The sequence below is a fragment of the Bison bison genome, unplaced genomic scaffold, assembly GCF_000754665.1.
Source record: "Bison bison bison isolate TAMUID 2011002044 unplaced genomic scaffold, Bison_UMD1.0 scf7180017864471, whole genome shotgun sequence".
Taxonomy (NCBI): domain Eukaryota; kingdom Metazoa; phylum Chordata; class Mammalia; order Artiodactyla; family Bovidae; genus Bison; species Bison bison.
The window spans coordinates 32,615,333-32,627,630 of NW_011495032.1; the positions used below are offsets into that span (position 1 = coordinate 32,615,333).

Here is a 12,298-nt window from a genome sequence, read left to right on the forward strand (position 1 = left end):
GGATACAAAGCTGACAGAATTATTGTGATGGCTATTTTGGGGAGTGTTGAGTAAATATCAAGCAGAGTTTATACCTTTATCATTACTTTTGAGAGTGAAACAGAAAAGATGATGTCCTTGAATTGTTGTAAGATTTTGAGAATAGATAAATAAAGTTAAATGTACTTAAATAACTGCAGGGCTTCCTTGGTGGTTCAGTGATAAAGAATCCACCTGCCAAACAGGAGACATGGGTTTGATCTTTGGGTTAGGAAGATCCTCTGGAGAAGGAAATGGAAACCCATTCCAGTATTCCTACCTGGGAAATGCTATGGACAGAGGACCCTGGCAGGCTGCAGTCCATGGGGTTGCAAAAGAGTCAGATTTGGGCTTAGCAACGAAACAACAACAAATAACTGCAATGGCAAATTTACATGTCCAAAACATGGACTGAGTTTTTCTAAAGTTGCCAAAACAAACCTCCACAAAGAGAAACATTTCTAATATAAATGTTTCTTGTTTCCATTCTGGACTTTTGAATCATGTATTTAAAGAAAAGATGCTTATGGAGGTATACATTTTTTTCCTCTAGCACATTAGATATTCCTAATGTTTTTAATATTAACAACCTCATTATTACTGTCAATCATGACAATGCATATTTATTCTCAATTAAAAATATTTTTTTACAGTATAAAAGCACTCTGAATATTCAGTCGTCCAAAATATTTACAATGAAGATTAACTTTGGAATGGGATACTTTAAATTATTTATACAGCTAGCTTTTCCTGTGAGAAAAATGATGTATATTGTTATATTCTAAGCAAAAGAATCTGCCTGCAGTGCAGGAGATCTGGGCTCAATCCCTGAATTTGGAAAATCTCCTGGAGAAGGGAATGGCAACCCACCCATATATTCTTGCCTGGAGATCCCATGGACAGAGAAGCCTGGTAGGCTGTAGTCCATGGGTTCACAAAGAGTGGGAAACAACTGAGGTACCAATGCTCACTTTCAAGCTACCCCTTACTCTCTTGAGATTATATTTAGCATCATTAGAAACTACATTAACCTGATGTAGGTGCCTAAATTATCTTTGCATAAAATCTGAGACTTGAAAGAAAAAGAAGCTGAGGCAACAATGGAAGCTCATCTTAACTGTCCTTGTGTCCAGTCTGTTGCATTAGAATGCAAAAGGCTTCCCCCATTCATCTCCTTTGTTTCCGAGATTTCTTCTATTAGCAGGTAATCCAAATGATAAATTAATCATTATTAAGTTGTTCACACTGGCTACAGAGTTTCTTAACCACTTTGAAAACCTCATCATGGGTAGCTGTGAGGCCAAAAGTGTTACGTTTTCAAGTGCACATGCTGGAGCATGTAGTGTTGACTGAGGTTAAAAAAAACAGTGTTGAGTCACATCACAGAATAACTTACGTTGAGTTATTATTTCATTATGGTACCTGCTAATAATTTGAAAAAAATCAGACTACGTTGTCCAGTTGCTTTCATTGCCATCACAAATCAAATCTATTATGAGACAAAGGGACATTTCTTCCTTGGATTTTTCAGCAACTAAATGTCCTAAGGTTAGAGACCACCTCTTTCAGATTTTGGGTTCAGCATTCTACTCAGCATTGGGTACAGAGTAAATAAGGAACGATAATTATACTAATTCATATCTGTTTAATCAAGCATGCATGATCTATGACTCAATATTTAAGCACTTAGGCAGTGATTACCCATAATAATAGCTGCATATGATTCTTCTAATTCCCAAGTTTCATATGCCATCTTGGCTAACTGTTTACAACCATCATCATCTCCTTTCTTCCCCTCATCAACATCAAGTGACTTTTATTGTGTATGTTCTTTACAAAGCATCCTCAGCTATTTTAGAGAAAGAGTCTTTAGACTTATTTTTCCATATTTATTTGCACTTATCACATTTTCTGGTTTCACAGAAGCCTAGCTACTGAAATAATTTCATTTTCCTTTGCCTGATTGCTCAATTATTTTCCCTTTTGCCTAAATTAGTTTGATTTAATGTCATATCAGCACTTTGAATGGCAAGCCTCAATAATATAAATCAAGCATATTCACTGCAGGATGCTATTCCTAGTACCTCACTGATTTTCTGACACATGGTGCCTTCTGGAGCATAGAAAAGGATGGGGACTAGGCTTGGGACTTTAGTGGGACCAGGGTTTAGGCTGGGGCACTTTGCCAAATACATTAAACCTAGTTCCTTTCTTATTCTTCGGTTTCTTTTTTCACCAATTTCCAGGCTTTTGCTATGACCAACCAGATTCTGGTGGAGAAGTCAGTGACAGGTTGGAAAGAGATAGAATATGAAGTGGTCCGAGATGCTAATGACAATTGTGTCACTGTCTGTAGCATGGAAAATGTTGATGCCATGGGTGTTCATACAGGTAGGCAAGGAATCTTCAAGCATTATGGTAATGCCTTCAACTCATGTATCTGATGGCTCAAAGCACTTGTTATTAAGTTCCTTTCTTTAAATTAGTATTCTTAGCCGGCACAATAGTGATACAATTTTATACATACATATTTCACAGGATTCAAAATACTCCCATATTTAATTTCATCTTCACAAAAACTCTCTGAAGTAGGGGATGTATTATTATCTTGATTTCACTTGAGGAAGGAGTCAAACATAAGCAATATAGTGAAGATGGAATATGTAAGACTTGATGTTGAGAAGTAGGGCATGAGATTAAGAAGGCTTAAAGCAGACTGAGTTTTAGTCACCAGGTGAATAAGAAAATAGCCACAGTAAATAGAAATAGATGAAATAAATAGGTTTCTCAGCAAGTGAAGCTAGTTAGACAAGAGGGCAAAGATGATGACTTAGGATTTAGAAATGCTAAATGTGAAGGGTGGGTGGAAATCTCTAAAAGAGGTTTGAGAATATGGAGTTGTAATTCAAGAAAAAGGATAAAAGTAAAGAAGTTAATGCAAGGTTATTGGAAGTCTTGGTATAAAGGAAATAGTGGAAACTGGAAGCACAGACTAAGTATTCAAGACCATAGATGTAGAAAGAAAACTAGAGTCAATGATCAAACCCTGGGAAACAGATTTATAGGTGGAAGAAAAATAAAGGATTGGTGTTGAAGAAAAAGAAGGGAGTGATAGTTACCAAGTAAGCCAATGTAGGCACAAATTTTATAAAAGAGCTTTGATTTTGACTGTAGCAAATACTATGAAAGGTCAAGAATGAGGATTCAATGTTGCTTTTGGATATTTAAGAGAACAGTTTGAATGCAAGGTTGGTTATGTGAGCCACGTGGAAAGGAATTATATGGCTGCGAGTGATGAGTAGAACTGGTAAACTTTCAAGAGGTTTAGTCATTAAGGAATGAGAGAGGTGTTTTTTGTAACCATCTGGCAGTTGGGGAAGGGGCTTTTTGAGCTTGTAATGATTAGAGCTTGTTTGTAGGTGGAAAGGATGGTGACTAAGGAATAACATATTGAAGATACAGGGGGCTGTGATGGGAGAGAAGTGAGAAAATGGGAAGGGATGTGATACAGAAAATTGAAGGATGAGCCAGTATAGGTGAAGAGGAGTTGATATTTTATGGAAGGAATTAGTTGAGAGATGATTTGTGATACAGAGAAGAGAAACTGAAGAAGTTAATGTCAATCGAGTAAGTAGATGACTAAGCCTTGATTGCTGGATACATTTGGGAAAGCTTAGAGTGATTTCTGTAAACATGTCTGAGCTATCATGGCTTCCCTGATAGTTCAGTTGGTGAAGAATCCACCTGCAATGCAGGAGACCCTGGTTTGATTCCTGGGTTGGGAAGGTCCGCTGGAGAAGGGATAGGCTACCCGCTACAGTATTCATGGGCTTCCCCTGTGGCTCAGCTGGTAAAGAATCAGCCCACAATGTGGGAGACCTGGGTTCTATTCCTGGGTTGGGAAGATCCCCTGGAGAAGGGAAAGGCTACTCATTCCAGTATTCTGACCTGGATAATTCCATGGATTGTATAGTCTATTGTCCGAGTAATATAGGTGAAACGATCAGAGGGAACGTGCTTTGTATGTATTTCCTTAAGATAATTCTATTCCCAGCAAACCCTTAGCCTATTCTGTGTCTTGGGTCATGCAAATGGATTGTTAAGTCACTGAGCTGGTTTATATATGCTTCCAAATAACAAGTGTTTCCTGGATGTACAGGTGATTCAGTTGTCGTGGCCCCTGCCCAGACACTCTCCAATGCGGAGTTTCAGTTGTTGAGACGTGTTTCAATCAATGTCGTTCGCCACTTGGGCATTGTGGGTGAATGCAACATTCAATTTGCCCTTCATCCTACCTCAATGGAATACTGCATCATTGAAGTGAATGCCAGATTGTCCCGAAGCTCTGCCCTGGCCTCAAAAGCTACCGGGTAAGACCAGAACGATTGACCATGGGTCTGCAGATTCTTTACAGACTGATTTGGAAAAGTGACAGCTAGTGAAAGACTGTGCTGCATTTGCAAATTATAGTCCCCATTTCTGTAGGCTGGCTCCCAGTCACGTCCTCTATGAACGTGGTTATTAATGAGCTTGCTGCCAGATTGAGGCAAATGGTTTTGTGAGCTGGCTTTGTTTGCTGGCTAATCATAAACTAATCAAAATCTGGGTGGTCAAAACCGGCTGTGAAAAATCTGCTTCTTAATTGCACTTTGCAGATGTTGTTAAAAAGTGCAAATTAATCCTTAATTTGAGTCCTCAACTATCTTTGTCAGGTGTATAGCAAGCGTTAGACAAAAAATATAGTTCTCTTGACTCAAGGATGTAATACACATGATTTTATTTCAGCAAAACTTCGCAAGACCAAACAACATGTGGTTTGTCTATAGGTAAATCTCACAACTAAAGGAATTTATATCTATTTAACAATTGCTAGCAAGCACAACTGGAAGGAAAAGTAATTAATGCCTTTTGTATCTATTAATATATTTAACATCTGGTATTTAAAATCCATGCCATTTATATGAAAATATATTTACCTCTAAAGGTATTTTGGGGGCTTCCTTGGTGGTAGCTCAGATGGTATATAATCTGCCTGCAATGCAAGAGACCCAGATTCAGTCCCTGGGCTGGGAAGAACCTCTAGAGAAGGGCATGGCAAACTTCTCCAGTATTCTAGCCTGGAGAATCCTATGGACAGAGGCTTTATAGTATGTGGGGTTGCAGAGTCGGATATGACTGAGCAACTAAGCACACACAAAGGTATTTTTATGTAGCAACAGTGTTTCATAGAGTGTGTAAGAAGTTTTGACTTAAGAAAGAGTCAGGGAACCTGAATTATCCTTTTTATTCTTCCACTGACTGTGGAACTTTGGATACATCAATATTGTCTCTGTCTTTTTTCTCACTTGTTAGATTGGGAAGTTGTACTAAAGGACTCATATATAATTCTATAGTTCTATGAATTGATTTTTCAAATACAATTACCCAAACTGACATTCCAGAAGAGTATAATCAAGTTTCCAGAATATTAGCTGTGTAAAGAACCCAAAGTTCAAAGATAATTTGGAGACAAAGCAAGGACCCAAACTTTCAAGGACTGCATTTTATGATCATTACATACTCCATTGTTATTATTGTTGATTAGTTGCTAAGTCATGTCCAACTCTTTGCGACCCCATGAACTGTAGCCAGTCAGGTTCCTCTGTCTATGGAATTTTCCAGGCTAGAAAACTGGAGTAGGTTGCCATTTCCTTCTCCAGGGGATCTTCTTGACCCAGGGATCAAACCCGCATCTCCTGCATTGGCAGGCAGATTCTTTACCACTGAGCCAGCTGGGAAGCCATAGTACCAGCTAACTTCACTGTCTTTCCATGTATATATTTTTATAAAAGAATATTCTGTAGATTCTTAGTGAAGGTTATACACAAGTGAGTACTTTATTTATCAAGGAAACTATTGATTTTGGACTGAAAAGTTGAAGGTTGGGAGTTGTAACACTGCATGTCAGGCATAGAGAGTGAACTCTTTTGTGATTCATGCCTCTGTACTTTGTTATGACTCACTATGTTTTATAAGGAGCTATTAAATGTTCATACATAACCAAAAATCAGGTATGCTTTATACCCTGATGTGAAATAATACAAAAATTTCTAAGAAGAGCCAATTTATATTTTGAGCTGTTGTTAATACTTATTGCTGAAAGAAAAAATTGTCTCCTCCTTTACAGTTACCCACTGGCATTCATCGCTGCAAAGATTGCCCTGGGAATTCCACTTCCAGAAATCAAGAATGTTGTATCAGGGAAGACATCAGCCTGCTTTGAACCTAGCCTGGATTACATGGTTACCAAGATTCCCCGCTGGGATCTTGATCGTTTTCATGGAACTTCTAGCCGAATTGGTAGTTCTATGAAAAGTGTAGGAGAGGTGAGTCCTTAGTTAATTCCTCTAGTTCACTCTTCTCAGTTATTTTGTCAAACCCTTAATGTTTTTGAAAGTCTTAAGTTTCCTTGGTTACTGGGTTCTTGACTGGAAGATAGTTCAGTTCAATTCAGTTGCTTAGTCATGTCTGACTCTTTGAGAGCCCACAGACTGCAGCACACCAGGCTTCCCTGTCCATCACCAACTCCCTGAGCTTGCTCAAACTCATGTCCATCAAGTCAGTGATTCCAACCAACCAACCAACTCATCCTCTGTTGCTCCCTTCTCCTCCTACCCTCAGTCTTTCCCAGAATCAGAGTCTTTTCCAGGGAGTAAGTTCTTTGCATCAGGTGGCCAAAGTATTGGAGCTTCAGCTTCAGCATCAGTCTTTCCAATGAATATTCAGTGTTGATTTCCTTTAGGATTGACTGGTTTGTTCTCCTTGCTATCCAAGGGACTCTCAAGAGTCATTACCAGCACCATAGTTCAAAAGCATCAATTCTTTGGCATTCAGCTTTCTTTATGGTCCAACTCTCACATCCATACATGACTACTGGAAAACCATAGCTTTGACTACAAGGACCTTTGTTGGCAAAGTAATGTCTTTGCTTTTTAATATGCTGTCTATATTGGTCATAGCTTTTCTTCCAAGAAGCAAGTGTCTTTTAATTTCCTGGCTGCAGTCACCATCTGCAGTGATTTTGGAGCCCGAGAAAATAAAGTCTCTCACTGTTTCCATTGTTTCTCTGTCTATTTGCCATGAGGTGATGGGACTGGATGCCATAATCAGTTCAACTCAAATTAGTAAACATTTCCTGAGTTTGTCCCTTGGACTGTAAGGAGATCAAACCAGTCAATTGTAAAGGAAATCAGTCCTGAATATTCATTGGAAGGACAGATGATGAAGCTGAAGCTCCAATAATTTGGGCACCTATGTGAAGAACTGACTCATTGGAAAAGACCCTGATGCTGGGAAAGATTGAAGGCAGGAAGACAAGGGGACGACAGAGGATGAGATGGTTGGATGGCATCACTGACTCTATGGACATGAGTTTGAGCAAGCTCCAGTAGTTGGTGATGGACAGGGAAGCCTGGTGTGCTGCAGTCCATGGGGTCTCAAACAGTTGAACACAACTGAGCTACTGAACTGAACTGAACTACTACATATAAACACTGGAATGATAGAAATAGTGAGTGAGATGTAGATAATGGTGACACATTATCTCCAGCTCGTAAATTCAGAATATATTAATAGACCTAAGTATAATATGAATTCAGTTCAGTTCAGTTCAGTTGCTGAGTTCACTCAAACTCACGTCCATTGAGTCGGTGATGCCATCCAGCCATCTCATCCTCTGTCGTCCCCTTCTCCTCCTGCCCCCAATCCCTCCCAGCAAACTGTGGTAAAAGTTAGAACACAGTATTTACAGGCAGGCGTTATGCGAATGCAGTTGGCTAGGGTCAGGGAAAGCCTCAATAGTTATTCCATTGAAAAATGGTGCACTCTTCACTTAATGGATATGAATTTTAATAATGTAAAGTATTGAAAAGCACAAATTTTGAACAAACATGGTTATATATTCTTTTATTGTTACATTTCCTTCTCTTTTATTGAATGTTCTCCATATACTATCATGCACTCAAAAATAATAAAAATTCATGATGAGTTACTTATAGAACTAGTTACTGATACTGAAAATTTTATAAAGTACTTTGAAAATATTTTCTTAACTTGGTAATACTATAAAGTACCTTATTTCTGCTACTCTCTCCTATGCTTAGGCTAGCAAATCTATGAATACATTGTCTAACTCTTCAAATACCACTATGCTTCACAAATTGCATATCTGAATTGGACTAACCTTTTTTTTTATCCTTTTCTTGAGACTCTTCCCTTATTTATAATTAGGTTTGGAGCAGTGTGAAAAGGTTATCTGTTTGACTTTAGTGATCTTTGAATATGCGGCTTGTCACACAACTGACATGAAGATTTACTAAATTGACATTAATGAGAATTCCAGTCTATTTGAGGCCTCATGGAAGTTTACTGAAGGCAGTGTTATGCCTGTTATTATTTTGAATTGTAGACCAAAAATGCATAGCAATATATTATTCCATGGAAAGAATCAAAGCCAGTGTTTATCCACTGAAAATAACTGGGTAGGCTTTAAGGTTAATTTAAGTTTAGTTCTCACTTGTAACTTGTCCAGACCAAGTCAGCATGTGGTTTTCCTAATTGATTAGTGTACAACTAGCTACAAAGCTTGTGGGAAGACATGTTGAATTTGTCACGGGGAATTTAGTCTCCATCTATATTCAGAATCTGAATCGATCAGTATTTGTTATGATTCTCAAGTTTGTATTAATATTAATGCTTAGCTGTAAAGAAAGCCAACCTGTCTTGGATACTGACTGCCATTTAAAAATAGTTCTGTTTTTGTGTTAATATATGTCTTTTCTCTTCATTTACTTTTTATTCTAAAGGACATCTGCATGAAAGCAAGATCTTTTTAAGGAAGGGTCTTAATGTTCTGGCCACAGATTCTTTTTTTTTTTTTGATGCTATGGTTCAGAGCAAGTACAGATGATTTCTTTATCAGTCTCATCAAATCAAGCTAAATTCCCTAAGTGGTAAAAGAGTGACCTAATGATGTTAAAGACTCATTATATCAAAACCATGGTAAAAAGGCAAGGATGACCTATAGGTGATTCATGTTGATGTATGGCAGAAAGCAACACAACATTGGAAAGCAATTATCCTCTAATTAAAAATAAATAATTTTTAAAAAGGCGAGGAAGAAAAATAACTTAAATTTTAGTAGCACCCTTCCTTTATATATCTTGTTCCTAAGTCTTTTCTGAAAAATATTCAGTTTCTAGCTTTGTTACAAATTAAAAATATTCAAGCTATTTTTAAAAATATGAGTCTTAAACCTGTGTTACAGGTCATGGCTATTGGTCGCACCTTTGAGGAGAGTTTTCAGAAGGCATTACGGATGTGCCATCCTTCTATAGATGGTTTTACTTCCCGTCTCCCCATGAACAAAGAGTGGCCATCTGACATCGATCTCAGAAGAGAGCTGGCTGACCCGTCCAGCATCCGCGTCTATGCCATCGCCAAGGTAGTGTGTGACAGGGGCCCTGAGCTACCTTTTATTTTCTTTTCACAATAGAGTCACTCTGGACTTCAATGTAAAACTGAATCACAAAGTGGTCTTGAATTCAGGGATTTCTGGAAAGTTTTTAATTCTTTTTAATAGTATTAAACTGGAGATTTATTTCTATGGACTTCATCAGATCATTCCCTAATTAATTAAAAATTTTGTTTCACTTTAAGCCTGGACTTAAGGAGAACGTTGCATTATTTTTTAAAGATTTTTTTAATGTGGATTATTTCTAAGTCTTTATGAACGTGTTACAATATTGCTTCTGTTTTATGTTTTGAGTTTTTTCTTTTTTTTTTTGCCAAGAGGAATGTGGGATCCTAGTTCCCTGATCAGGGATCTAACCTGTACCCCCTGCATTGGAAGGTGAACTCTTAACCTCTGGGCTGCCAGGGAAGTTCCAACATTGCAGTTTTTGATCACATAGATTAAATATTCTTCCCTTTTAGTACAGATGTTATCAATACTCTTAAATATTTGATAAGATTGACTTTTGATTTCCCATCACTCTTATTACTTGCTTATTGAAAAATGGGTAAAATTACATTTTAAAAAGAAATGCATAAAATGGTATCATTTAGTATGTGCTACCTAAGACTCCAGAATGAACTTTATTTATTTGGTGGTTCTTCTGTGTTTAAACAACAAACTCTAGAGAACTACCATGATTATAGGCTTTTCTATGTAATTATTTTATTGTTCTTAGAGAACAAAAAAGCCCCACATTTCTCTCGTCCACTCACCAGTTCCCTTTAATGTAAATGAAATGCCATCTTAATCTCCTTTCATGTTTACTATGCTTAGAGTTTTGAGGTTTCGGTTCATTTGATTTTATAAAAGGTGATTTTGGCAGCTGAGATCTGTCTGGTCAGAAATCCCTGAATTGCTTTTTGACATTTAAGGAAGCTTAGGTATTAATCCTCCAACTGTATCAAACCACACTGAAGCTGCAAAGCCCCACTGACCATTTTATGTGTGTATATGTACATGTGGAATGAGTTGATGAGAATATGAAATTTGTCATGGGAATCTGTCTCTGTAACTTGTCTTTGTGAATGTGTGTGTACTAAGTCACTTCAGTCATGTCTGACTCTTTGTGACCCAATGGGCGGTAGCCAACCAGGCTCCTCTGTCCATGGGACTCTCCAGGCAAGAATACTGGAGTAGGTTGCCATGCCCTCCAGGGGGCTCTTCCCCGGGTTGTGGGAATCTTCAAACCCATGTCTCTTGTTTCTTCTTCATTGACAGGTGAGTTCTTTACCACTAGTGCCACCTGGGAAGCCCCAGCTTGTCATTGTGGTGACAAGTGCTGTTAGTGATTTCAAACTCTGCAACTTTTATGCTCATATATAGAAGGAGGGGAGGGAATCTTTTCTTCATTACATTTAATGTATACCTGCCTCATCTTTGTGGCTTCTAAATGCAGAATATTTCATTTCCATTGAAATGCTGAAGTAGTCTGAGAGATACTAGTATTTTTTGAGTGACATTTCTCAGTGTTGAATCTCAAAGTAATAGTTAACATTTTTCCATGATGGTAGGAATGATGCTAGTGATGAGAAGTTGTTTTAGAAAGCCATTTCACTTCTTGTTCTTATTTCAGACTTCTGTTTAAAAAGCAACTTGTCACATTTATACATGTATGTATATGTGCATGTGTATGTATGTGTACATATTTTTTTACCAAAGAGCAGTAAATAGATCCCCCCACTTGAGTCTAGTCATCATCCTTCTGCTATTTTGAGGTGGATGAAAAAGGGGAGTATTTCCAAGTTCCTAGTGAGGCTGTAAAACTCAAGAAAGTCTCTCATTCTTTTCTAACAGACTTATAAAGGATGAGAATTCAGGGAAAATGCGTAGAGATTCTTTCTTGTACAGAGAATGAGCATGAAGTGCAGAGCCTGAGGTATAAATGATTGCCTGCCAGCGTGCTGGGAGAAGGAACTGATTTCTGTTTGTTAGAGGTCATCATTACTGTTCATTTCCACAGCAACCAGGAACTTGGTGATTTTGACAAAGAGTGTAAGGAGTGTGGAGGGCTGAAGGGGAAACAGAATGAAGGGAGTGAGTAAATCTTCACTCGCTTTCATGATTCTTAGAAAGGGCAACTTGCTCTGAGGTCTGATTTTTGCAGCAGTCTTATTTCAGGATGACTGGATCATCACCTCTTTTGATTTGGGGAGCATACAGGGCATTATTTTAGATTTGGTGAACATTAGAGTAACCTCAAGTGTGTTTGGGGTCATTATGATCTTCATTACAGCTGTGTGACATGGCAAAGTTGCAGCGCTTGAAAGACAGGCAGGATCTGTTTGAAACTGTGCATGTGATTCTAGTTGTCCTTTCTCACAGTAAAATGACTACAGATTCTGAGTCTCCATCAGTTGCATGATAATTACTGTGTGCAACTGTATGAAAATGTCCTTTAGTCTGTCCATAGTGACACTGCCTTAAGGTTCTACCCCCTCACAGTGTTGATGGCCAAATAGCTAATTGTCCCTTTAATCACTTGGCAAATAAGGCAGAATTAAGTCTTTGGGAATCTGGCTGTAGTTAGAGGGAGAATTAAACAAACAAACAAAAAACAGAAATGGGTTTAGGAAAAAAAACATGTCTTTGAGTATTCACATTAGAAGTCATTTTATTTTAATCTATAGAATTATGAGTTATGTTGTTTCTCAACATGTATGATCATGGTTTCTCTGATTCTAGAAATGAGTAAATTTTTAAAAAAAATTAAGCTCTTAAGGTTAATTA

At 37.8% G+C, this 12,298-nt stretch overlaps 1 protein-coding gene across 1 annotated transcript in view; it reads left to right on the forward strand.

The window, feature by feature from the left end:
* CPS1 (carbamoyl-phosphate synthase 1, mitochondrial) overlaps positions 1–12,298 on the forward strand; it is a 142,920-nt gene that overhangs the window by 55,268 nt on the left and 75,354 nt on the right. The window contains exons 17-20 of the mRNA XM_010861118.1: positions 2,265–2,409; positions 4,178–4,388; positions 6,185–6,383; positions 9,323–9,499. Of these exons, the coding sequence (XP_010859420.1) occupies positions 2,265–2,409; positions 4,178–4,388; positions 6,185–6,383; positions 9,323–9,499 (732 nt within the window). The remainder of the gene's footprint in view (positions 1–2,264; positions 2,410–4,177; positions 4,389–6,184; positions 6,384–9,322; positions 9,500–12,298) is intronic.